The sequence below is a fragment of the Melanostigma gelatinosum genome (assembly GCF_949748355.1).
Source record: "Melanostigma gelatinosum genome assembly, chromosome: 15".
NCBI classification, from domain to species: Eukaryota; Metazoa; Chordata; class Actinopteri; order Perciformes; family Zoarcidae; genus Melanostigma; species Melanostigma gelatinosum.
This window is the reverse complement of record NC_136648.1, coordinates 23,288,808-23,316,452: the sequence shown is the minus strand read 5'-3', so window position 1 is coordinate 23,316,452 and position 27,645 is coordinate 23,288,808. Positions and strand designations below refer to the sequence as shown.

Here is a 27,645-nt window from a genome sequence, read left to right as displayed (position 1 = left end):
GCCGACGACTTCAAACCTGCTGCTGTTGAGGACCAAAAGGTTTTCTCCCCGCCTGTAGCTATTAGAATCCACCTCCACCACACCTCGAGAGATACGAGTCCACCTTTAATTTGGACCTCAGAATGGATCTAAAGCCAGCTTTTTCCAATAGGAGAATAAAAAGGGATGAAAAGTGTCTCCTTCTTTCGGCAACTTTTTAGGCCTTGTGACCTTTGGCCTGACCTTTGGCCAACAGACTGTGCTGACAAGCATTTGGTGATGACCTTCAGTCACCGGCTTGACTCCCTCACTCTTCAGTTTGCCCCTTCAAATCATCACAGAGCTGCCTACTTGCACCGTACACGCTTTAGACACACACACACACAGAAACACGCACTTTTTAGGAGTGAAGGAGTGGAATGCCTCTTGTGTGTTGACACACACACACACAAACAGTGATTTTAAATGTTTTATTGTTCATGGATGAGCGTCACACACACACACACACACACACATATAAACTAGTATGTATTTATAACAGTGGTTGTAAATATGAGACGGACCAAAGTAGGAGGTGGTGTGAAAATATTCCTGAAACATGGAATATTCGTGCTGAGTTCAGACTGCATGGAACAGCAGCTGGAATGTTCAGCCGTGGAGATTTTGATTCCGGAAAAAGAAGAAGATCACCTTTAACATCCTGGTCACCACCATAAATATCCTCCATGTGGAAATGCTTTTACTGAATGTATGCCAACTTATTTATGTATGTATGAGTGGGAGGGATACCTAAGTACCACCTGTCAACTTATTTAGGCCCATACGTTTTTGTAAACTTGAAACAAGCGTTAGGATGAGGTCCAAGGAATTACTATTTTTTTGTGCCCTGAAATCTTGATTGAAGACAGATTGAAGAGTTTACTGGTTCATGAAACAGGAATTGGCGTCTGTTGAAGTGGTTCATTGAAATGTGACGAGGATGAAAGGGAGGGAGGTCACCTGTCTGTCACATTGGTTCAGACGTTCACAATCAAAAGGATGGTGTTGGTCAACTGGAACTCTTCCAGCTGGTTTGGTGGGGAGTGAATCTGATTGGCTGTGTTTACATGAGATACATGAACACTCCGGTTTGGATTTAACACTTTAGCAGACTGGGGGGTGGTTAAAATAACTGACGTATTTCTCGTGGGACATTTAATCTGTTTGTATGTTAACAGGTTGTGAGTCTCTTTATTAGCTCAATGGCAGAGAGATCCAGAGCTCTATGGAACCGGCAAATACTAGAAACACTCTTTTATTCCTAAATGCTCCTGCTTCCTAATTAATGCAAACTCTAAACATTCTCCATGTTTACCTGTCGTCTTGCTGATTTAACTATAAGGTCCATTTCCACAGCACTGAGTCCATCAGGGGAACACGAGTCCCACTCGGCACTCTGCTGCTCTGGTTCCCTTTATCACAAATACTCTTTTCATTCACTCATTGTTTCCAGTTCTTCCTCTACCATCAGTGCAACTCACCGCTTCCTGCACTATTACACATCACATCAACAGTACTCCAGCCGTACTGTTGTTGACGGTCCTTTCATGTGGAGGAATCTAAAGGAAGTGTTGCAGCTCTGATCAGTTAGAGCAGCAGAATGGAGTTAGTTCTGTGGAAATGTAAATGAAGCCATTGTTGTTGGCTTCCTCTTAATGTGTTTTTTTACCAGCTGTTATTTGTTCATGCTGGCTCGCCGAAGCCATTCCTTGATTTTGTATGAGAGTTTACGGTAACAGTCTAAAACAGCTGGTAGTTTAGGTACTTGGTGTGGTTTTGTATCCATAGTTTGACAAAGTCTCAGTCAGTAACAGTTTATGCACAATCACCATTACATCATCTGCATATTGGACCTCATTTCAAAGGCACTAATGTCACCGTGTGCTACCACATGAATCCATCTTCTGCTGTTGGATGAAGACAGGTAGTTGTGATTGCACTGGAGAAAATGTTTTTCTGAATGTTTCGAACAGAACGAAGATATTCATTTTGTTGCTTTTTCACATTCCCAAAGTGCTCGAGCCACTTCTGCAGTGTGCTGCTGGTTAACTGTTGAGTCCAGCGTGTACTTTCTACTGCTCATTGCTTTTATTAATCAGCCATTTAATAAAAACATTCTGCATTATTGTTTTCATCAAGCTTGTTAATAGCGTGTGCTATTATGAGTGACTTCAGGAAGCGGATTGAAATCACTGACCAATGAGCAATAAGTCCTCCCATGATTCTGCACTTTAATGCCAAACTTCCTTTCTGTTCTTTTCTATGTTCTTTGTCTTCGTGAAGGAAGCTGCATAGCATTAGAGTTTGCGTCGAGTTTTAGTTTGCTTCATCTTATTTTAGTGCTTTGAATATACAGAAAGCAACTGAGGACGGAGCTGTAATACGTCTCGTCTTGGAGCGGATTGGAAATATATCCGCTCATTTTCTTCACTTCTGTTAACTTTGCAAGCGTTGGGCCTTGAAGGATGTCTGTGCTCTCTGAGTGTGCTTCTAGTTGTTACAGCTATTCGATTTTTGCTGATTAGTAACAGCAGAAGCTGATTATCAATATGATTTAAAACATTGTAGGCCATTAGTCATAAATGTCTCATGAAACAGGAGAGAAGAAGCAATATTGGACAGGTCTAGGAGTTCCTAATTCTGTACTAAGCTACAGCAGGTAGACGAGGCCGTCATCAGAGGGTTCACGGAGACGTCAGCTTCATTTCGCTCTTCCACGTTTGGGTGGAAGCAGCGATAACAATGGAACTGGAGTTTGACAATCAGTCTTTTGGCTCAGCAGGAAGTAGCTTCTGTCTGCATTCAGGATGAAGCTATAAACTGAAATAAGCTTGACTTACAAAATATTGATCTTAAAAATGTTATGCTGTCTTCGATGTAAACGTCCTGTAACGTCGGGTTGGCCAACCAGGTGCAGCTTTGCTTGTCCTGCATCCTGTGAACTTGGTTCGTACAAACACTGGTTTCTGGAAAGCTGCTGTTAAAGATGAAATGCGTGACGTGTCTAGAAGTTTAGATTTGGTTCAGTCAGAATAACATTTTCCGTTTCTCTTTGGTTGGACAGTAATGAAGCCGCTGACTCTTCTACTCACACTCAGGGCTCGTGTCTGTCACACTCCCACATGAAGAGAAGCACGACTGCCCTCTTCTTTATGTATTCATATTTTAATCAGAGAACATTTCTACACAAGCTTTGAATTGCCTTCACTGCTTTGTTTTCTTCAAATGTCCATTTAGCAGACACATCATTCCATCCAGAAAGAACCGGTCACTTTTATGCATTTGTTCAGAGCTTCTATTTTCATAATTCCTCAGGTTTTCATGTTGAGATACTTTACATATTATAATAAGTTTCATATTGCCCGGCGAGTGGGAGATGAGTTGTTCTGAGATTGAAGAACAGCTGTTCTTGGATCAATGGACCATTGGAAAGCTCTTTCTTTCTCACTTGAATACACCAGAGCTCAGCAAAGGAACCTCTGGGAAGTGATTGTCATCTGTTGTTTTTCTATTTTTATTTTCTTGATGCCATGTAGGTTGACTTCCCCAAACGTAACATGCTCCTCTGATACTGAGCGGGCCCTCAAGGTGTTATGGTGAACTTGTTCGGATTCTGAACAGGCTGACGTGTTGTTTGGAACACTTGATCGTATCTTTTTGGTTTTCTTCTTCTACATTCCAGACAATGACTCTCTCCCATTACACTTGAACGCCACACTGCTTATGTTGAAGATGATGAGACTGTGACAGACAGGTGAACCCACCTGTACAGCGTAGGGCTGAGTGTTCATCCTCAATGCTGCTTTGGTAGCACTGATAAAACCAATATCTGGTTCCATTTGTGATCCTTATTATCTGTTCAGATTTATGTTTTGTTCATCTTGGACTTCCTTCATTTCGGTACATTTATGGAACACATGATCGTGTTCAGATATTAAACACAGAAATGTGGCTTTTTGTTGTCAAATGAAAATGAGTTGTGTCAAAATCAATGTTTCTGTTTCCATGTCGATACCAAGCCTCAAACAAGTTCTTTCAGAATGTCTTAAGAACGTTTCAATACAACTGTCTGTTTTCAACAAGCGTTCTAACATTTCACATGAGACCCGGTGCTTCACAGCAGAGCCTCTCATTGGTCCTCATGCAATAATGTGTTCTTTGTTCCCCCCACGTCTCTCACTTCTTCATGTGTTCCAGCTCATATTCACCAAACACAAACTTGCTGCAAATCGCTTCTTTTAACTTGACCGTCGTCTCTTAATGAGGAGATTTTCTTCTGTGAGACGTGATCATGAATGTAATCATTCACTCTGCACAGCCCCGAGTCCTGCTGCCATAGATCAGCACACACAGACTTATCGAAGTCAGCAGTGTCGGTAGTTTCCTTGTTCGGAAAATATTCATAGCGCTGCCAAGTTGCCACCAGAGCAGCGCCGTGCTGACGGATGTCAAGAAGGAATGACTCGACATTGCGTACAGACTCTGAGAGGATTAACCTGTTGAAATATGCCAATGCTGTAATTTGGCAAGCCATGATGATGATATGGTAAACAAAATATGAATTTTGCATCGGTATATGTTATATTTTAATCATGTCATTTTATTTGAATTGATTTTGGTATCTTCAAACTCGAAGCTGGTTCAGGCTGAGGCGTTATGGCTGAGTGTTTGTCCATGACGGCTACGACACGTCTGACCTCCGAGGACGTTCAACATGTTCTATGAAATGGCTTTTGCAGCCACTCAAAGACAAAGGTGTTGGTACGGTGCTTCTTGCATGAGGCCCAATGTCTTACTCTCCTCTACAGTTCATGGATGCACCGGAAACAACACAGACTTTCCTTTGATTCAGTTTCTTCAGATGCCCATCGGAGACCATCGAACCCACAAATGGAAGACGTGTAGATCGGTAGTGAAGCACTTCTCAAGATTTGGATCACATTTGAGTGGGATGTCTTTTGATAACGGACAGTTCTGCAGATTAATAGAGAGGAAGTAAATCATTTGGCAGCCTGTAGGCCTTCTGTCTTCAGATCTGGACGCGTCGATAGGAAATGTGGGTTTTTGCTGAAGCTTGACTGAGCTCCCATTAGTTGGTCTCAGTTCCCCATGGCAACACTGTCCACTCTTCAGCTCCAGGACATCCCAGTGGCTGACGTTGCAAACGTCTCAGAGTCTTTTTCCTCAAATGAAGGGTCACGAATGTGAGGACACGGTCTCCTCTAGTCAGTTTGGACCAGCAGTGCTGTTGTGAACACACAATCCTCATCCTGAAGTCCCCTCTGGGCCTGGAGCATGGAGCCTCTCAGAGGTCCAGGGACCTGAAGCCATGCTGTTACGTTTCGTGTCTTTTTACACCACAAACATGTCGCTTTTTTTAAATTTATTTTTTTAAGAAATTTGTTCTGATCAACTGAGTTGAGATGTTTGATGACGTTCCATGCTCACTGGTCCACATCTTTCTGTGCGGCTGTAAGAAACAAACCTGGATCAGAAGGATGTGACCTCGATATCGTTGAAGCAGAATTCCAACTAGAATAAAATGGAGCCAAAAAAAACAAAATGTGAGATGTTTTCTGGTTGCTCTCCAGAACCAGAGAGAGCATTTTGTTCCATGTTGTGACCCAAAGCTGTTGATTATACAATCCAGTATATGTTGATGAAGATATTGATTAGAAGCATTGTATAATGGTGACTGTGCTGTGGGTGTTGTCTTGTCTGTACAGTAGCAGCGTGATGCTACAGAGGTGCCTGGTTCACCAACCCTGTTACAGGTTTTCAGTAAAAACAGCTGAAGCTCAAAGAGGTGTTTGTGACTGGAAGTTTCATTTCTGTTCTCAAACCAACACTGATGTCTGTGTGTCTGCTTACATACAAGAGAAATACATACAAGGGATTAGATGGTACAGAAACATTTTGGGATTTGAGATCAGCACCATTAAATCTGACCGCTCTGGTGCAGAAAGTGACCGGTCATCAGTGTTCAACCTCGTTGTTTTGTCGAGACAGAAAGTCTTTCAAACTCTCAGATGGTACAGCGAGGACTTTATAACATTCATGTATAGAATATGTGTGAAATCAAATGTTCATGCTGAGCAGTGCGTTCCATTGGAAAAATGACTTGTTAGCATTTTGAATCTCTTGGAAACAGTGATCAGGTTTAGCCTTTAGTCTACTCTGTAGTGAAAATATCAAGTTATCATTTCCTGTGTTTTTATTGTATGTCATCACTTTAAAGTTGGACTGTGACCTGCTGACTCCGCAGTAAATATTGTAGAAAATGTCAGTATGGTTCATGACAGCATCACAAGATAAGTTCCATTCACCTCCATTTATATTTAGGAGGAGACGCATTCTGAGAATACTAAGGAAGGGACACTAACGTTTATTATCATGCTGGTCATTTTGGTACTTAATCTATTTGATATTAACAGGGGAGAATGACTCAGCTTTCATCAGTTTATGATTGTTAAGTTGCGGCGTTAATCAGCTTGTAAATCTATAATCCGGCAAACACAGTTGCATAATATCTTAGTGTTGTGATCCCTTTAATATCTGTCATTATAGTGGTATCTCTAATGAGATGGACCACAGACAGAATCTCTGGATGATGTGATCTGTAGTGTTTCATAGTTCTCTTCCTTTGTCTTTCCACCATTTTCTGCTCTGCTTCAGAAACTCTTGAGCGGCTTTAAAGTCCTCTCTTCTCCAGTGTGTTACCTTAGGAGCTCTCTAAGGCCTAAGAGGCTTTGTGAAGAAAGTTCATCTCTCCCAGCATCTTAACTGTTGGGGAAGTTCTTTTAAGAAGTCATAATTCTATGATTTTTCTTAGAATTTTGACCCTATGAGCAACTCTTAGCACTAGGAAGCTTCATGAATACGGTCCTAGGTCTGATGGCTTGATACCACAAGAGAAAACATCTTGTTCTTAATGTGGGTTAGCTGGCCCTTTAACCTTCCAACATAGTTCAGCTTAGTGGACCAGCCAAAGCCCCATTGGAAGTAGCTGAACAGATGTAAACAGTGGTGGCAAGTAACTGAGTACATTTACTCAAGTAGGGGAGAGCTTGTCACACTTTATGCTTTCAATTACATTCGACAGTCTCAGTACATCTCAGTTACTCATTGTGAATATTCAATGAAATAATAAGTTCCTGTGCGCAAATGTATAATCTTAAGATTGTATTGAGTTATAAATGGTACAGAAAGCATTTGTGACGAGGTGCCTCATCACCAGGTAGTTGTCAATGGACAACTCAATCAGAGCTCCGCTGTGTCCTTAGGCCAGACACGTAACCCCAAATTGCTCCTGTAGCTGTTCCTATGGTGTGTGAATGGGTGTCGAGCAGTTAGTGTAGCGCCTTTCATCGGTGAATGATGACGTGTGGTGTTAAAGCGCTTTGCTAGCACTGTCTCCTCACAGTCCAAAGACCTGCAGCGTAATTGATGTCTAAGCGTCGGCCCTGTGATAGTCTGCACCCTCCAGGGTCCATCCTGCTTTCGCCCAATGTCAGCTGGGATCGGCTTTTGTTCTCTATGTGCAAAATATAATTCAACATACTTACTTCTAACAGGTTTATTAAGTAAATGGTGCAGTTTGTTCTCCCTGAGATTGCAGTGACATATGCTGCATGTGAAGAGCTCAGTGACTTAAGTGAGCTGCAGAGGCAGATATTTTAAGATGGCGCCCTCTGGTGTTTGAGATACAACCAGTGTGACCCGATGTACCATTCCGTTTATGTTTACTACATTTCAGTTGGAGATACTGTACTTTTTACTGCTCTCCAGTTATCTGACTCGGAGTCCAACACGTGAATATAACTGTAGCAGACCTTTCCCGATACAGTTATCTTCTGACCCTGAGGAAGGGCCTGAACCTTAGGTTGGCAACCTCTACGCTAAACTACCTGACTGTACATCAAGTTGTTACCAGTAAACTGCAACAGTAAAATCAGGGCATTCTTTTTTACTGTTGATACTTTCACTTAATTAGGATTTTGAATGCAGGCCTTGTTTTGTAATGGAGTATTTTTGACATGCTTGTTTTGGTACTTTTATTTCATTCAAGGAATATCTTAATACTTCTTCCACCACTGCATGAAAGATGGTCCCTGGCGGACCTGCATGAAGGTGAGGTGTGTAAAAGCTGGTGGTGAAACTAAAAAGATGCATCTGCTGCCAGTGGAGCTACGAAGTAATGAAGAAGGATGACTTCTGAGGTACAGTTTAGTTTCTTATATGCTTCTTATATTTTTCAACATTACACGGTGGAGTCTTAAGAGTTTAGATTGATGGATGATGGAGGTCAGTCTTCACTTGGATGAAGAGCAAAGTGGATGAGCCTCAGTTGTCCTTACTTCAATAATAATACACAGATCTGATCTTGGAACAGCTTAAAGCTTCAAGTAACAGCACAGTCTCTCAGCTGTACACAGTTGATTCAATTGTATTTTATTTGTACAGCCTAATATCACAAATGATCAATTTACTTCCTGGTCTGATACATTTCTTTCCACGACAATGTTAAAAATGAAAATAAATGAATGCACTTTAATGATTTCATCTTCAGACTTTCAGCTGTGGTTGATTTGGTAACTCCTGTGCTTCCAGCAAGAACTTCTCAATGACACAAGTCCCAGAGTTGCGATCGAGAAGACGTGTTCGTGGATCACAGGAGGAAATGCCTTTAGCAGCTACAGGCACAGTTTCCTGTGAATCCTGTGGAGCATTAGAAATATTATAAGTAGGATTAAACAACACCCCTAGTGGTGAGTAGAAGTGTCACAATAATAAGAATGTCAAAATATGTTAAAAAGTCACAGTATGTTTACTTATGGAATGTATTCAATGTTTACAATAGTCTTACTTATAGAGGATATTATGTTACAGTATTTTACTCATTGAATGCATTAAACCACAGCAGTATAGTCACTAAAGGTATTAAAACACTGTATGATTAGTTTTGAGGGTCAGAAAGGGAGCGTTTTGAGTGAGGCTTTACAGAGATGCAGCAGAGAGCAGAGGGACGGACAACTGACCACAGGTCACAGGGAGGAGGAGTCCGGACGACTTCAACCAAACACTGAGATGATAACTGCCCAAGCCAGGAGGGGCTTGGGCAATCATAGAGGCTGATACTGGGCATTTCAACTTTCGGACAGAGACTTTTAAATACAGGCTTAGTTCCAGAGGGTTTTGCCAGAGTTCGCACCACTCTGGGTAGTTGACCAGCTGGGCTGGGCTGTTTAGTGGGCCTTGTGAGAACGCTGCTCCGTGGGACATATTAATATCGACAGAGTAATTCAGTTTGCAACTGTTCTAGCTTCTCTTGTTTATTCAATACTTTTTGATTGTTAACCGGATCCAGTTCATTTTTGGTGCGACTCCGCTGCCGAAGGTTTGCAGCAGCGAAAGTCCAGCGATCTGGGTCTCCCCTGAATACCTCCAACCCTGAAAACCTCCAACCCTGAAAACCTCCAACCCTGAAAACCGCCAACCCTGAAAACCTCCAACCCTGAAAACATGTAACCATGAAAACCTCCAACCCTGAAAACATGTAACCATGAAAACATGTAACCCTGAAAACATGTAACCCTGAAAACATCCAACCCTGAAAACATGTAACCCTGAAAACATGTAACCCTGAAAACATGTAACCCTGAAAACCTCCAACCCTGAAAACCTCCAACCCTGAAAACCTCCAACCCTGAAAACCTCCAACCCTGAAAACATGTAACCATGAAAACATCCAACCCTGAAAACCTCCAACCCTGAAAACATGTAACCCTGAAAACCTCCAACCCTGAAAACCTCCAACCCTGAAAACATCCAACCCTGAAAACATGTAACCATGAAAACCTCCAACCCTGAAAACCTCCAACCCTGAAAACATGTAACCATGAAAACCTCCAACCCTGAAAACCTCCAACCCTGAAAACATGTAACCCTGAAAACCTCCAACCCTGAAAACATGTAACCATGAAAACATCCAACCCTGAAAACCTCCAACCCTGAAAACCTCCAACCCTGAAAACCTCCAACCCTGAAAACCTCCAACCCTGAAAACATGTAACCATGAAAACATCCAACCCTGAAAACCTCCAACCCTGAAAACCTCCAACCCTGAAAACCTCCAACCCTGAAAACCTCCAACCCTGAAAACCTCCAACCCTGAAAACATGTAACCATGAAAACATCCAACCCTGAAAACATGTAACCCTGAAAACATCCAACCCTGAAAACATGTAACCCTGAAAACCTCCAACCCTGAAAACATGTAACCCTGAAAACATCCAACCCTGAAAACATGTAACCCTGAAAACATCCAACCCTGAAAACCTCCAACCCTGAAAACATCCAACCCTGAAAACATGTAACCCTGAAAACATCCAACCCTGAAAACATGTAACCCTGAAAACATCCAACCCTGAAAACATGTAACCCTGAAAACCTCCAACCCTGAAAACATGTAACCCTGAAAACATCCAACCCTGAAAACATGTAACCCTGAAAACATCCAACCCTGAAAACCTCCAACCCTGAAAACCTCCAACCCTGAAAACATGTAACCCTGAAAACATCCAACCCTGAAAACATGTAACCCTGAAAACATCCAACCCTGAAAACATGTAACCCTGAAAACCTCCAACCCTGAAAACATGTAACCCTGAAAACATCCAACCCTGAAAACATGTAACCCTGAAAACATCCAACCCTGAAAACATGTAACCCTGAAAACATCCAACCCTGAAAACCTCCAACCCTGAAAACATGTACAGTCCCTTTAATGCAGCACATGAATAACAGACTCATGACTGTGCAAGCCGCTAAAGACAGAGGCCACTGGGAGAATCAATGTTAGCCTACATTGTAGCAAACATTTGATGTGATATGATGAAAATCTTACAGCAGCAAAATAACTTGATGTGGACAGACCGTCTGAATGCTATGCAGTACGTCTCTACACGTTTATTGACACACACACACACACACACACACAGGTGGAGAATAAACTGCATGCAGCCCTGTATGAGAGCGAGTACCGGCAGAGCTCACCGCCTCATCGCTCACGTGGTGAAGGTAGACGATGTCTCTCTGCAGAGGCCGCGTGCTTCCAGGAGCTGCTGGTGACCAGCAGAGGGAGCAGGTGGAGCATGTTGCGTGTTGCTGCAGAACTACTGATCCTCCACAAAGAACGGGTTGAATATTACACTGAGTATAGAAATAAGTTGATTACGTTTGAATGAGTGCATACTAGAAAATAACTAGAAAATGCATTTCCTGCTGAAAATGCGTTGGAATGCTGAAAGCTGAAATGAATCTCAAAAACATTGCTGAAAATAGATATCCAATTTAAAAAAAATTGCAAAAAGCTGAACAATTCAAAAAGTTGAAAGATTACAAATATGAAGTCATATCACCCCTCTCCTGAAAGAGCTGAACATTTTGATATTCGAACGGTTTCTGTAGCTTAAAAGAATTCGATCAGTAGTGATATTTGTTGTAGTAGAAGTTGTAGTAGAAGTATTATTCGCAGTATAAGTATGAGTAGCATTTGAATAAGTACTAGTTGTAGCAGTAGTGATATTTGTAGTAGTAGTAGAAGTTGTCGTCGAAGTATTTGTAATTAGAAGGAGACCTCTAAAGATCCCTAAGACCTGAATGTATGAGAGACACACATAGAGGGAGAGGAGTGTATGTGCGCGTGTGTGTTTATCAACATCACTAATTGGCTCAATCGCGAACACCTATGTGCCTGAAGCCATTTCATGGAGATAAAACAGGGAAACACCTCTCAAACAAATCATCAAAACTCCCATAACCGTACCTCCTATTGCTCCGATATTAATAATTGAGAGGAAGGATAACTTGAGGAACAGATCTTGTAAAAATTGTGTCTGTAGTGTAAACAATGTGGCTTAACTGGCGATCTAGAAATGGGGTACCGTGTTCTGTGGAAGATGTTTTTGAAGCTAAATTTAACATTGGTCTCTATGGAGCAGAAAGTTGGTTTTCCTCTCAATTAACGGCTTCTGTGTCCAATGTGTAAATCTGTGGGATTCCACAGTAATTTTTCTATGACAAGGACAATATTAGCTACTTCTACATCCAGAAATTATACATGAAGAGTGAAGATTGTGGACACAGTGGCAAAACACATGTTTTTTTCACAAGAATCTCAAGCTGCTCTTCACTCTAGCGGTGACATCACGCACTCTAAACTGTGCAATACACACACATAAAGTCAGAAAAGGGCTGAAAAATCATAAAAGTTAAATTGCTGCAGTTCAAAAAGTTTAAAAGATATCAAAAAGCTGAATCATGTTGGCAATAGTTGAGGGTTTTCTCAACATTTGAAAGTTGAAATGGTGTCTGTAGCTGAAAGTATGAGGAAGTTCAAGGATTTGAAAGTTGAGGAAGTTTAAAAGGATTTGTAAATATTCTCCATAGAGATCCCATTCAAAAAAAAGTTGCTAAAAGCTTAATAATTCAAAAAGTTTAAAGGTTAGAAATAGAAAAAGTCATAGCAGAGATGAGCTGAAGGAGCTGAACATTTTGATAGTTGAACGGTTTCTGTAGCTTAAAAAATGAAGAAGAAGAAGCGTTGCGACGAAACGGGGGACGGAAGAAATAGTGGAATAAAGAAACAGGATAACAATAGTTGGAATGCTTAACGGCATTCCAACAATGAATGATGATGTTAAAGATATGTCAACAAATGTAGTTCATATGATTCTTGATCACAAGTCTGTGGCACTACAGCTGTAACTGCACCAACTGCTTATTTTGTCCACGCACACACACACACACACACAGTGTCGTGTTTTCATGACTATTTCCGAGAGACTGTTTCTAACTTTAAACCAATCTTCACCCTAAAATGCAATGATTTAGTACTGGGGACGGGTCCCCACCATGTGACTCTGTGAACAGATTTATTCAATTAAATGTATTTTGCACAGCCTAAAATCACAAATGTGCCTCAGACGGCTTTACAATATGTACACATGTGACATCCTCTGTCCCGGGACCGTCGCATCGGAACAGGGATCAGGATCAGGATGGACAGAAGTGTGATAGATGGCATGTGTACAGAATGAACAACGTAACATGTATGTCCCCACTAGACCGGTAAAACACGCCCCACACACTCCGCCCTCCCCTCTCCATTTTGCGGTCCGTGTCTTTCCTCACTCCCGCAGCAGCAGCAGCCCGCTGCCAGTGAAATGTAGCCGGACCTTTGTGCGACATGAACGGGGCTCAGCTCAGTGAATTCCCGGACGACTCGGAGCTGCTCGGGCCGTATGTGAGCGGCCTGAGGCGGAGAGCGCTGCTGGCCGGCGAGCTGTCCGCTGTCGGGACGTTCTCCAAAGGCTTTCTCCTCAAGTTCCTGCGGGCCAGAGACTTCGACGAGGAGCTCTCTCTGAAGGTACCGAACTAGCACACTGTGGAAGTATGCGGAGGCTGCACCTTCTGAAGAACTTGCTGTCATGTCTGTACTCTCATTCACCGTGTACTGACTGTGATGACGTGCCTCTGGTACATTTAATCAAGCAGCTTCTGCACTTAGCCGCGGACAAATTCGAGGTACTTGTACTATACTTGTATTTTTGTACCTTCTACTATCAGAGGTACACGTTGGACTGCTACTCTACATTTATCTGACAGCTTTAGTTAGTTACAGATGTTTTTCATACACTTCTCCACATTTGGTGATTGGATTGTGAATTCTTCTTAAATTACCGAAATGGTTTGAGAAAATGCTCCTACTTCATAAATACAGTGATCGAATAGTAAACCGCTGACAATGAACACTACTGACTACGTTTAAGTATTTAAGGTATCTTTCTGATAATACTTTTACTTCAGTAAGGTTTTGAATGCACAACTGTTACTGGTAATGTGAAATAGTTCTGCTCCAGATCACTGCAGAGCTACAGCTGCAGAAGCTGCTTTGTAAAGGTGAACAGCTCAACAAGGCTTTAACGCCACGAGCACAATCAAATACTGGTACACGTGCTTCATGCAATTCAGCTCCGGCTTGTACCAGGTCAGCTCCGACATGTCGTGTATATACATTCATAAAAGGACTATGAAGCTACAAATATTTTGGTGATGTGAGAACAACTATTGTTTCCTAAATAGAGTAATGGTGGGCTGTGCATGAACTCTACGGTGGTTGGGTCAGAATGTAATGCAAATACAGAATAATTCTAATAAAAAGGCATGAGCATCATGAGCCCTCTGAGCAGCCTGTCTCTGCACTTTGACAAAAACTACGTAAAAGCAAGGTTGATGCCCAGTAAAATGTCACTGAATACATACAATTACATTTGCAACCCTGCTCTGGTTTGTAGTCCCACAATTCAATAAAATGTATTTTGTATCGCCCAAAAATCATCAATTACCTCAGAGGGCTTTACAGTCTGTACACATACGACATGTTGCGTCAAAACAGCAGAATATCATCCAGGTTAACGGAGCCAGAGCGGACCAGGAGAACACAAACAGGGCGAGGCTACCCTCGGGATGGAACACCAGCACGTGCCTGCACTTCCCAGATAGATCTGTGACTCGAACCATCCGGCTTGTCAGGTTACTCTCCTGCACCTTGTGGCATAGAAATTAAAGTGTGTCAGAATGTTGGCTTAGCACAGGGATTCCCAAAGTGTGGTGCGCGAGAGGAAAAGTGTAATGGCGGTCTGATGGTGTAATAATATTAAATATTTAAAAAAAGTAATTTTAATTTAACAAAATAAAAACATGAATTATAAAAAACCCCTTTGTAAGATTTAAAATTAAAAACGTACAATTTAATAAATGCACTTGAGCGCCTTCCGGCAGACGTACACACTAGCCAGCCTAGCAAGGTAAAAAAAGAGGAAACGAGGGAGAGCATCAGACTGGGAAAAAAAGAGTGAAAATGATCTGTGTCTGGGCTTCACTTGGATTGGCAACGCAGATTCCCCAGATTGCAACGCAGATTGCCAGTGCAAGTCAAAAGCCCCTTACATTGTTTATATCCAAATTGGAGGAGTTACAAAACAGCCAAAAACAACTGGAGTCTCATTCATGTGTTGGGTCTATAAATGACGCACTACGGGCTTCATATCTGGTTACAGAATAGCGAGAAAGGGGCTACCGCACACAATCACTGAAGACGTGAGCTCGCCAGCTGCCAGAGAGATGGTGGAATGTATGATTGGAGAGAAAGAAGCAAAAAAGTTGGACATGATCGCGGTGTCCAACAACACTGTGTCGCGCGCATCGATGCTTTGTCCGAAGACATCCTGGCTACATTAGTCGGTCATTAATAGTAAATTAAATGTGATAATCTGCCTCTGAGCCTGTGCGTGTGTGCTCGCATCCGTATTGCTCTTTAAAAGTGACGCCTTGTGTCACTGAAAGTTATTGAAACTTTGTTGCAGTGTTTCAGGGCGTTTTCACACCTTCAGTTCGTTTGCTTTGTTCTGATTCAGGGCTTAATATGATACAATGTTGCAGTTTGTGTTCACACTGCAACATTTAACAGCGGACTGATGGACTCAGCATTCTGCTATAGGTTTACCTCTGAAAGATTATAGCATGGAGAACAGTTTTGGACATCCAATGTCTAATAAAGGCACGTCGGTGGTACCAGCATTCAACACAGACATACAGTTGCGTGTCATCCACATAGCAGTGGTAGTCAATGTCACTTCTATGCATGATTTGAAGCTTTGCCAAGCATTACAGACGGGTCTGTGTGACAGGCAAGAGATGAACCAATACTGAGACACCTCACTGATGTAAATGTGCTCTTTCAAACGGTTGATTGTGATAATATAGTCCACTGTGTCGAAGGTTGTGCTGCGGTCAGGAAGAATTCAAATAAAATGAGCTGGTTCTGTGCGAGAGGCGCTTAGAAGCTGTGCTTTTCCTACAGTGACAAGTTATGCTGTCTGCTGTCAGAAAGGCCTGTTACACAACACTACAACACTAAATAGTGCATTTTAATTCTATCCGTTGTCTCCTTGTACATTTATTCATAGAGTTGACTTTTTATGAACAAATATCACAGATAGACACAGATTCATCTCATGAGTTCGTACTGTAGCTGTGTGTGTTTGTTTGCTGTCTCCTTGCACTCTTTCACACCAACTGACGGATTTTATTTGTTGATTGGTTTATTTGAACGGGACAGTGCACATTCATAAAAACATTTCTGCAAATGTGCCAGAGTTAGCCAAAAGGCTGTTATTAATCTGTAGACCCAGATACAGGATACCAACAGACATTGGAGGAGCCAAGGATAGAAACACTGGTGAACCAGTGTCTGCCGTACACTACACTGACTTTACAGAGACGTTATTCTACTTGTTGCTGTATTATTACTCCAGTACTCGCAGTACTCTTTTATTTGAGCATGTTGAGTCAGTGTAGGCTGTGGCTCAACAGGAAGGCGTAGTTGCTTATTTAGCTCTGAAAGCAGCTGGAGCTCACCCAACTGGGTCTAAGCTCAGCAGTCTGTATCACTGATGCACAAACTGACTGTTACCACACAAACAGATGTTTGAATCTGCTTTTTGTGATGACAGAGAGGGGGAACAGACACCAGTGTTGGACAGGTGCTGACCATGGTGCAAACTCCCTTCATTACATCCTCATATATAGCCTGGTCTTTATTTTCTGTTTCATCTCCAGCAGAAGGAGCATTTACTCTGATTGTTTGAGTGGATTTAAGCTTATAAATGTGAATATTTCATGTGTCCTGCAGCTGTTACTGAACTACCAGCGGTGGCGGAGGGAGAGTCCTGAGATCAGCACCTGCCTGTCTCCCTCCTCAGTGATTGGCCTCCTCAACACGACGTACCATGCCGTCCTCCCGCAGCGGGACCACACTGGCAGCAGGGTGCTCATCTACAGAATCGGTCAGTGTGAGTGTGTGTGTGTGTGTGTGTGTTGATGTTGGCCTATGACTAAAGACCTCTAGAACAGTGGTCCCCAACCACCGGGCCGCGGACCGGTACCGGGCCGTGGATCATTTGGTACCGGGCCGCACAGAAAGAATAAATATTATATTATTTCCGTTTTATTGATTATCAGAGTCTGAAAGAAGTTTTATTTTGAAAAATGACCGGATTCTCTCACAATTTCATCCGCCTGTGGCTCCTGACACATGTCAAAACGCTTGTCTCGGTGATACCTTACCTCAAAAATTAAACCCGCAAACTAGCGAAAATGAGTAAATAACTTTTGGAGGGCTTCTTTGCAAAGGGAAAAGGCCACTAAGGAGACAAAAGAAGAGCCGACAACTTCCATGAAATGAAAGCTTCATTTAACAGACAATATCAGGAGTCTAATTAAATATCAGGAGTAATTCTGATGCGCCAAGCCCGCTCTGCAGAATATGTGGCGACAGGAAGATCAGCTGCTGGAGATTGTAAATGACGCCGGCCTTAAAAGTATGTTTGAGACAACAACTCTGCTGGTGTTATCAAGGCTGAATATCCTGAGATTGCCACTAAAGCACTGAAAACCCTGCTTCCATTTCACACTTCCTCTTTGTGAAGCGGGATGTTCTGCAGTGACGGCAATCAAAACAAAATCACGGAGTAGACGGGACATCAGGAACAGACTTCGGGTGTCATTGTCTCCCGTTACCCCCAGATGGGTCTCGTTGCAGAGAAACAAGCTCAGGGCTGCCACTGATTCAGCGTTATTGTGAGTTGTATTTATTCATGCAGTTTATATTTGTTTTCATGCCGATCGTATCATTTTATTTCGTTGTGTTTTTCCGCCACACCTTGAAGGCCGGTCCGTGAAAATATTGTCTTACATGAAACCGGTCCGTGGTGCAAAAAAGGTTGGGGACCTCTGGTCTAGAACACAGTGGGATATAAAAAGCAACACATGTAACTATAGATGTGTGTGTGTGTATATATATATATCTTGTTATATATATTGTTGTGTTAGTTGCGTTTTATATCCTCCTGTGTTCGAGGTCTTTAGTCAGAGGCCGTGTAGCCTCGTCATCATGACTTTTCTCTCCGCTGCATACAGTATTCCCTGCTTATTTTAAGCACATGCTCTATGGTTTCCAATTCTTAACGTTCACAAATAAACACTCAAATCTTTCCCAAAGGCAAAGTTTACTGGTTAGATTGCTTCTCTCAATTTTGTCTTTATTTTGTCTTCTATTGTATCACTTTCCCACTTTGGATTTTGAATTGATTATGAATGAATTTTTTATTGATTTCATTTCCTCTACACTATTTGCTTTTCCTTTGTGTTTGACACAGATGTTCTTTCTAAGCCTGTTTGTCCACTCCCTCGTCACTGAATGACTTATGAATGGACCCACATGATTGTGTCCTCTTTGCCAGTCTTGAATGTGTTACATCAGCCAGTCATCAGAGCCCTGTGTAGTGGGCCTTGGAGGTACTGATACATGGTTAGATTACATATAAAATGCTCGTTATTTTGATCGAAATGTACTTAAGAATTGACATGAATAACAGAGGAATGTGGACATGGCCACATTCCTCTGTTTTTGTTTGGAAACACATATGTTTGCTACATTTACACTGAGCGTCCACTCTACGCCGGAATTTCCGAGCACCGTAAAAGGATAAGTTTGAAAACGCTCCCGAGGTCGTGTGGACGGCCGAAACCGGACACATTCAGAGACGATGACGCCCACACTCGCGGTCACTACTTGATTGGTTCTTAGCAGTCATGACATGTCCTTTCCTGATTCGTGTAATGGGAAAAAATATATTTACGACTATGTGTCCGTGCTGTGAACCGAAACTTCGGTGTGGTTAAAACTATGCAGTAAGGAGGAACTTGCAGGTGAAAGTCTCATCTTACCTTGAAACCGTGACAGTTGAATGCATCGAATAGAAACTAGATGATGAGCAGATCAAGACAGCCTGTGTCAAAATACCTGTACTCCCCTGTGCATGATTTATCTAGAGGAGGGGGCCTCTATGTATAAAATGATGTTGAATCTTCTACAACAGGGGGGCCCACACTTTTACGGCTTGCGAGCTACTTTTAAAATGACCAAGTCAAAATGATCTACCTACATTAAAAATGCTGAATGAATATATATATATATATATATATATATATATATATATATATATATAAAGTATACTCAGTATATATATATACTTTACATTGAGAATACATGTTGGCGTACCTTGCATAAGTGCATGAACCCTTATGGCACAATAAAATTCTGTACATTTTTAGTCATTACCTTACTCTGATGACTTGCACTGAATGGGATTGGCCAGCGTTGCATAGTCCGGACAGTAGCTGCTGGTATCCGCCTCAAGCAGACTTCAAACGATCATCAGTCATGGTTGAACGGTGTATGGACTTAATGTTCTTCATGTGGGAAAAGGCTGACTCACATACATGAGTAGAGCCGAATAATGCAGTCAGGAAGGGATCACATTTCCTCATGTTTGGGGACTTTTGCTCTGTGAGAAAACTGTCCATGAGCCCTGGACTTCAGCTGAATGTCAGCTTGCAGTGTCAGAATCTCATCCTCCACTCCAGACGAGTTCAGGTGAAACAGCGTTGCAATTTTTGATGCGAGTGAATCAACCTCTATATCTTCCCGAAATGTGCAGCACATAAGTGTAGCAACTGGCTCGAGTAAAGCAAAGTCTCGAAAGCGTTTGTCAAACTCTGACAGACTTGTCAACCTGCTCTGTGTAGCGCGCACTGTCAAGTTATGCACACGCCTTCCGTTGCGTCTCCAGTTCTGACGTGAGGTTTTGGAAGTTTCCCAAATCATGGCGCTGCAGCTTTAGCTTCTTTAGTAGAAATAAATTGGAAGGCTAACTAATTAGCTCACTGGAGTTTTGCAGTAGCTCGCGCGGTTGACCGTGCATACGTGGTGACGCGTGTGTTAGAAAATCAAGTGGCAAATGCCATGAGGACATCTCATTGTTTTTGAATGGCATGGGATCTACCCGCACTACCTCGATCGACGTATTGGGCACCCCTGCTCTAAACCCTGCTGCTGAATACGCATTGTGTTGTGCACTCTTGACTCTTCCCTTGCAAGCGAATAAAAAGACAACTTTGAATCTTTTGAAGACTTTTTGAGTTCATAGAGGAAGATTTAAGAGAAGGGAAATCTCTCTTTATTACTCTGTGATATTTTGTTTTAACGAAGCAACCAATCTACTTCCTGTTTCCACGTCTCACGCATGCCCAGTGTATGTTAATGAATGAACATGATGTACTGTCACGTGATGTCCGTTTTCAAAGGTTGCCGTGTGGATGCAGATCAATTCGAAAACGATGCTGAAACGCCGTGTGGACGGAGATCGCTTCTGTTTGGAGTAGTGTGGATGTACTCTGAATGTACTCCATGACAGTCGAGTAACAGTCTGTGTTCTCTGTCTGCAGGGCAGTGGAACCCAAAAGACTGGACGGCCTTCCAGGTGTTCAGAGTCAGCCTGATAACATCAGAGATCATCTCCACTGAGCCGGAGACGCAGAGACGGGGTCTGAAGGTCATATTTGACCTGCAGGGATGGAGTTTAGGCCACGCCCTGCAGGTTAACCCTTCCCTCGCCAGAAAGATATCCTCTGTGCTTGCGGTAAGCCTAAAATCTTGCTTTAGGTTTGATTTCTTGTAAATACTACTTATACTACGTGCTGTAACGCTGGACACATAACTCTTCATGTGCTGTGGTGCATATGGCTCTTCAGCCACAATAACCTTTGTATTGCTGTTGCTAGTTTGTAACAGGTTCTATCAAAAAAAGGGAGAACTTGAGGTGTCAACATGATGGCCGCATGTTGCACCACAGGTATAACATTTGGATGTCATCATTGTGGCTTTCCATTCACATGTAAGGAACACGACTGAAACAACACACCATTAAAGTCAGACTCTTTCCTTCTTTAAAACATAGTTCCTGTATTTGTTGCGAAGATAAGAACGAAGAGTTTATTTCAACCATGTTCTGTCTGGGAGGTTCATTTGCCTGAACCAATCAAAGGCAGATGGATCTCGTTTACCCTTTGGCCATTTTCATTTGGACAATCTTCTGGCTCTGGAACAGGAGCCTCAAGTCAGAGGAAAGAGACTTCAGCAATAATTAAAGAAGACCAATTTACAAAGGATCAAAGGAGGCTGCTAATAATATGCAAAAAGATGAATCAAAACCGCTTCTTTCCTCTGGCTGTCAGACTACTGAATTCATCCTCCACCCTCCATATATGATCGAGTTTCGTTTTGTTTTGTGTTTTTTGTGGGACTACAAACTGCATTTGGCTGCACAACCTTGTTGTACAATGACAATAAATAACCTTGTAACCTTATATATGATATATGTTATATAATATTCCCGGGGTTAGGAGGATCCTAAAGTATGTTTCATATCATGAAAGAGAATACGTAGCTGGGTTAATTGGAAGAGAGAATGTTAAATTGGTGTGTAAGTTAAAGTAACAGTTGAATGATTTATTTTCCATGTCTGCCTGTCTTATATCGTGGACAAAGAACTCTTAGTATTGCGTCATATATACATATGTAGATAACGTTTGTGGGGAGAAATACGCTGAAAACAAGTCAGAAAATACCGAAACACCAATGTTATGCTTGACCACAAAGGTTTAAGCAACATTTTCTAACCCTGTCCCCAGAAAGAATCATGCCTTTAAGGACTTTTTATGGAATGGAAAGTTGCTTTCTGAAAATGTAACTTTGAAGAATTCTACATTGTAAAACGTCACTCAAAAGTTTGTCACAAACTGATGGCGTTCCAGCACCACCCACTCTTGTTCTCGTAGTACGAGTGCCATTTCATGGCACTTTAACGGTTGTTTAGGTCATTACCTGGACTTAACGCGTATGGAGCCTCAATGTAAAACGGTGATGTGCCAGATGTGCAGCCATCAGCCACACTCTGAGCCCATTTCAATCATATCTGCACCGATTCATTTGCCAAACCTATTAATCGGCCGATCTCTACTTAACTTCATCTCTTGTGTGAATTCTGGTTGCAAAAAGACAAAATGGCGACAGACAAAATGGCAAACCCGAGGCTTCAAAGCACAAACCAATGGGTGGCATCATGGTGACTTCGTCCACTTCTTATATACAGTCTATGGGGAGAACACCACTGTTGTGTGCTACATGTGTGAAAGGGAAATTCTTGGACAATATCTGGAGTTCATATGAGAAAATAGCCTAGTAAGACTATGTTTTGCAGGGTTTGATGTGTTATTAGCTGTTGTATTTAATATATAGCTATATTGTTCTACAAGCCTGATTGGCTGACCAAGTCGTGAGCTTGCTTAATGTGTTTCTACACCGGTCCTTGTTTTTGAATTTGCATGTTCAGGACTCCTTTCCACTGAAAGTCAGAGGAATCCATCTGGTGAACGAGCCATTGTTCTTCCGTCCTGTGTTCGCCATGATTCGTCCCTTCCTGCCAGATAAGATCAAACAGAGGGTGAGCAGCCTGTTTATCACACTGATCATACTGCACTGCACATCTCTGTCCTCAGACTCTCCTTACCACATGCCTTTGAACATTCTTTAAGATCAAGTTCCATCTCTCCCTACTGTAGATCCATATGCACGGTGCTGATTTCCACGACACTTTAAACGACTTCTTCTCACCGCCTGTCCTACCTCCAGAATACGGTGGGGAGGGGCCTAGCATAGAGGGGGCCTGTCAGGAGTGGACCAATCAGCTGCTTCAGTCAGAGACGCTCTTGCAGCAGATTGCCACTCACCCAACAGGTGACATCACGATTAATCCTGAGGAGGCCTTGATTTCGGAGCAACTCTTAGAGGGATGATGTCTCAGACCACACATGCTGTATTTAGACTTTGGATTCATAACAACCTCTGGCAGCCATTTTTGAGGCCTTCACTCATAAATACTCACTGCAAGATGTTGGCTGCATCAAGACAGCTGTCTGTGCAATTTATAACGTTTCAGCACATTTCAGCATCTGATAGCTCGTGTGTGCGTCATGTTAGCTTGTTGGCTGTCTTCCCTGTTACATTGCTCATTGAAATCTGACCAAAGGGAGATATTTCTTATTGTCCAAGTCTAATTGAAATGTATATCTTTGCTTTCTATCCAAGAGTGGCATGAAGAAGTCAATGTCCATTTCAAGTCTGTGTGTTAAGTACCGCCTTTAAATCAGGATGTCAGCCCAGTTTAGGTTGAGGAGGAAGCAGCTAGCTTGGCTCTGTAAGTAAAAAAGAAAAGACCTCGTAAGCGTACGAATGGTCTTGTAGTGGTATTTGTCAAGAAACAGTTGCAACATGTAACTCCCCCTAAAATGACAAATTGTTGTTTTTACATTTCTCTTAACTTCCATGTGGAACAAACCGGCTTGACTTTGTAAACAAGAGACTCTTTTTTTACCTTGGAAAGAGCCAAGCTGTTGGTTTCTGATCTTAAAGCACAAGCATCGAGGTGATATCGATCTGCATATAAAGCATTTATTTATTTAAATCGAACTAGTATCTGCTTATTGCTCAGTGTTTACAGTTGGTTCACCTTCATTTAGCCAACTTTTCTCAAGTTACTGGGACTAAAACTAAGGGTTCCAAAGTCAATTGTCACGTCCACTTGCACAGAAACTTTTGTCTTTTTTACTTTTACAGGAATGTTGCTAGATGTTACTGTATGGATCCCACAAAGAAGATCATTTTTTATAGCTAGACATTAATACCCAGCTGCCACTTGTCCAGTGGACCTCAGGGATGGAATGCTTTTAGGAGATTTGTGTAGCAGCTGAAGGGCACAACCTTCAGCCAGAGGACCAAGAAACAAACGGTCATCTTGCTGTAAAGTCCTGTGAACTCAATCTAAGCACCACTGTGACCGTTTAATGCTTTGAAAAAATACCTGGAGGCCAAATAGTTTCCACAACAGTGTGTTTTCATGGACGGGAACGCTGCAGAGAGCATGAACCCTGACTTCCCTCCAACTCATAACTCCAACCAGACATTTATCTTATCAGCCAGCCAAACCAATCCATCCAGCATTCTCTTTGTGAACGTGTAACTCCACCCCAAGTCCACCCACTGCATCATTTAGAAAACAAAAAGGGCCTGAGAGATGAAACCACGCCCACTTGTGTATGACTAACATGGCATACACAAATACATAAAGCGTCAACAAATATGACCGCTACAGTAGCTTGGAAAATAGCAATAGTGGATGCTGAATTTGATGAGTTTACTGTTTATCAGACCACAATCTCAACAAGAATTACACCCTGCAGTCCTTCCGCCTCACTCACTGCTGGGAGACTATTTCGCCAGGAGGAGAGAGGAAGCCAGCTCCGGAGACGGAGCATTGTGGTTGTGGAAACTTGAATTCAGCCTGCTCGAACCCTCGCGCCTCTGTCTTTGGAGCAGCCGTCTGCTCTCCTCCCGGCGAAGTAGTCTGTCAGCGGGCAGCAGAGACCCGGCGCTGCCGCTGGCCCCCAGCTCTTCCACTCATTCTCTGTAACCAGTGGAGCATGAAAACAAGGTGGACTGAGCAAGCTAACTAGCCGGCTGCTAAATGAGTGACATTTAACATCTTAGTGCTTGATCGACACACTTTTGTAGGAAAGCACATTCCTGTCCCCAGATGATCTGCCGTTAAACAGTGATTCAGCAGACAGCGGGATTTCTAACAGGCATGCGCTGTGACTGTACCGCTGCACAGCTGGCCCCAACAGCCATGTTGAGCCATTTTCAACCATGAAATGCTGATTTCATTTCAATAACACCAGCAGCATTGATGCGTTTCATCACAGTACAGTCATATCATTGAGCGAATTAATTCAACAATACATTTATCTGTGAAGTACATCTTTATTGACTGAACTGTTTAAACGTTTGCTTTCTTTTCATTTACGATAAGAAACCTTTGACTAGATCCCAGGTGTTGTGAAATTGTTTCTGAAATTGTTCACAATGAGTTTATAATTATTTGTATTAATTGTTGCCAAACCTACAAGAGGTTCATAATAACAGAATGTGTATTTATGAATGAATGAATGTATTTCTTAGGTGCTTCGGTCTTTCTGAGCACATACAACTGTATTGACTTTAAAGTTGCATAAGATAAAGCAAAGCAAATGTGTGCACATTAATGGCTTGATGAAATAAAGCGATCAAAACTTTGTAAATAAATGGCATCCGTGCACAGGCTCCGATTCACTTTCATGTGTTTCACCTTCTGTACCTGGTACATGGAGCTGCTGTTTGAGGCTCACACAGAAACAACAGCCAAGTCACTGTTCAGCTCAACATCTACAGTGCATACTGTATGTCAACAATGCAAAAGAGACATTTTCATTCAATGGCCTCTTCCCAGATATGATATGATAAGATCTACTAAATCTGACCTGTTGTTCAAAATTAGAAAATAACTTAGTCTTTTTAAATATGCAGATCTTATCATGGTGTACTTTGCATCAAATGTACTTATTTTCCATTGTGTAGCAAATTTCAAACAAGTGAGTGCAGATATAAATATACAATGAGCTGAGAAAGGCTGAAATGTTTTTTGCAGTTGGGTTCTTCTCTTCCTTTATTTATTTGGCAGCTGCACTCACTGTTTACTTTGCAGATGAATATTTGAAACGCCTCTAATAAACATATTAATGCAATGATTGTTTATAGATTAACAAAAAAACAACAGCATAATAAACAAACTGGAATTGGCTTTACTGCAGCCAGCAGTAGCGTGCAGCAAGAGCAGCAGGTCGCTCAGCTGGTAGAGAGGGAGTCCAGTACGTGTGTTTCTTTGAGTCTCACTGTCCTCGCTCTGGTTCTCTCTTGGTGCGCTGTCACAACACAGACCTTTGATCAGTGTCAGCAGGTCAGTAAACATGTCTATCAGCCCTGCTCGGTCTAGTCAACAGCTGGGCTTAGTGCCCCGATAGGTCACCGTGTTCTCTTCCTTACCAGTGCTTTGAATGAACACTTCTATCATGGATTAGGTACGGACTGAGAAACGTCCCCCAACTCATTTCGACTTTTGTGTGATTCACAAATGTTCTGATTCATATTTTTCCCGATCTTCCAAAGTGACTTCGGAAGCCGTGTGTTGTTGACTAGACCTGTCGACAGACTGAAAACCATGTGTCTCCATCAGGTGTCAAATGCAGAAACAGATCTTCCGTCATCTCTCCAGCCACTAACTTCCCCTTAAGACAGCATTGTGATAGTGTTGGGCTGACATTACATCACCTACCATACATGCACAGCACCCTGAAATAGGTGAAATGCAACCTTTCTGTTTGAACAGCACGATGACCAAGTGCACACCCGAACAGTTAATCATTATGCTGAAGACACGTTGTCTCTTTACACACCTTGCTGAGCTGTGGAGACTTAGTGGTTACAAATGTCATAGCAGCAGGAAGTAATGCCCATGTTGATACTATACCCACTGCTGCTGTCCTCATTTTATTGATCAGCCATCATTCTGCCTTCAATTATTTGAATAATTTCTGTCATATAGATTGAATGTGTTGTAACTGTGTTATGTTGTTCATTCTGTACACATGACATCTATCACACTCCATCCTGATGGAGGATCCTCTCCCTGAGGTCTCTCCCTCCTTTCTTCAGAGGGTTTTTGGGGGAGTTCTTCCTGTTCTGATGTGAGGGTCCTGGGACAGAGGATGTCACATGTGTACAGATTGTAAAGCCCTCTGAGGCACATTTGTGATTTGGGGAGATACAAAATAAATGTAATTGAATTCATTTGAAGCATTATTATTGTATGACTGACTTGCAGGACCTGCAGCTTGCCTGGCTTCTACACTGCATTACGTCACATCGGAGAGAAACTCAATGTTCACAATCTTCTGTAAATAATCTTTCAATGTAAAAACTAAACAAGTATGTTGTATATGACTTTTGGACCTTCATAGATATCACATGTGAAAACAACTGTTTCAAATATCACATGTGAAACAACATTGTGTGCATGTGAGGTGAATTCCCATGCAGTTATGTTTTTTTCATAACCTGTTTGTTTCAATGCTTTGATAGATTGCAGGGATTTGATTTGTCACTGTTGTCTATTGATGTGATGCAAACTGACTTGATGAAATCGACGTGTTAATCAACAGCTTCCTGTGTCCACATGGTTCCTCTTTAAGACCGGCAGCAGAGACACGTGAGTGTATTACAAGAAGAAGAACACAAAAGATGAACGACTGCCTTGTTTTGAGAGTTACACTTATTCAGCTCCCACATTGTTGTTACCTTTTAATAAACGCAGGTATCAATTATTGTTTCAAAGCAATACAATTACAGTGTTATTGATCAAATATTGAGCCCATGCAGCTCAGAGAGATTGTGTTGGTTGATCAATGGAAATGGAACAGATTAGCATAACATGGAGTTAGTTTACCAGGAAAGGCTTTTTGAGGGATTCACAGAAATACAATGAATCATGTCTGTAAGATAAACATACATATGACTTTTCAAATACCCTTCACCAAAAGAAGCAAGCCTTTTCCTTCTGTGGATTGCCTCAAACTAAATGTGACTTGAGAAAACAACTGAAAATGAAGTCTTAGATAACATTTAGAGCACAGAAGCTAATTTTGAAGAACTAACTGTTCTTTATTCTTGCA

General features: G+C 42.0%; 1 protein-coding gene across 1 annotated transcript; it reads left to right on the top strand.

Moving 5' to 3' along the window:
* Positions 1-13,255: 13,255 nt before the first annotated feature.
* ttpa (tocopherol (alpha) transfer protein) lies at positions 13,256-25,196 on the top strand. Its single transcript, XM_079285732.1, has 5 exons — positions 13,256-13,447; positions 16,775-16,928; positions 20,431-20,624; positions 22,377-22,487; positions 22,606-25,196. The coding sequence occupies exons 1-5, from the start codon at positions 13,268-13,270 to the stop codon at positions 22,837-22,839; spliced, it is 873 nt and encodes a 290-aa protein (XP_079141858.1). The 5' UTR covers positions 13,256-13,267; the 3' UTR covers positions 22,840-25,196.
* Positions 25,197-27,645: the final 2,449 nt, after the last annotated feature.

Coding starts and splice junctions, on each gene's coding strand:
- ttpa (XM_079285732.1), top strand. CDS start 13,268: ATGAACGGGGCTCAGCTCAGTGAATTCCCGGACGACTCGGAGCTGCTC. Junction 20,625..22,376: donor AGATATCCTCTGTGCTTGCG/GTAAGCCTAAAA, acceptor TTGCATGTTCAG/GACTCCTTTCCACTGAAAGT. Junction 22,488..22,605: donor CAGATAAGATCAAACAGAGG/GTGAGCAGCCTG, acceptor TCCCTACTGTAG/ATCCATATGCACGGTGCTGA.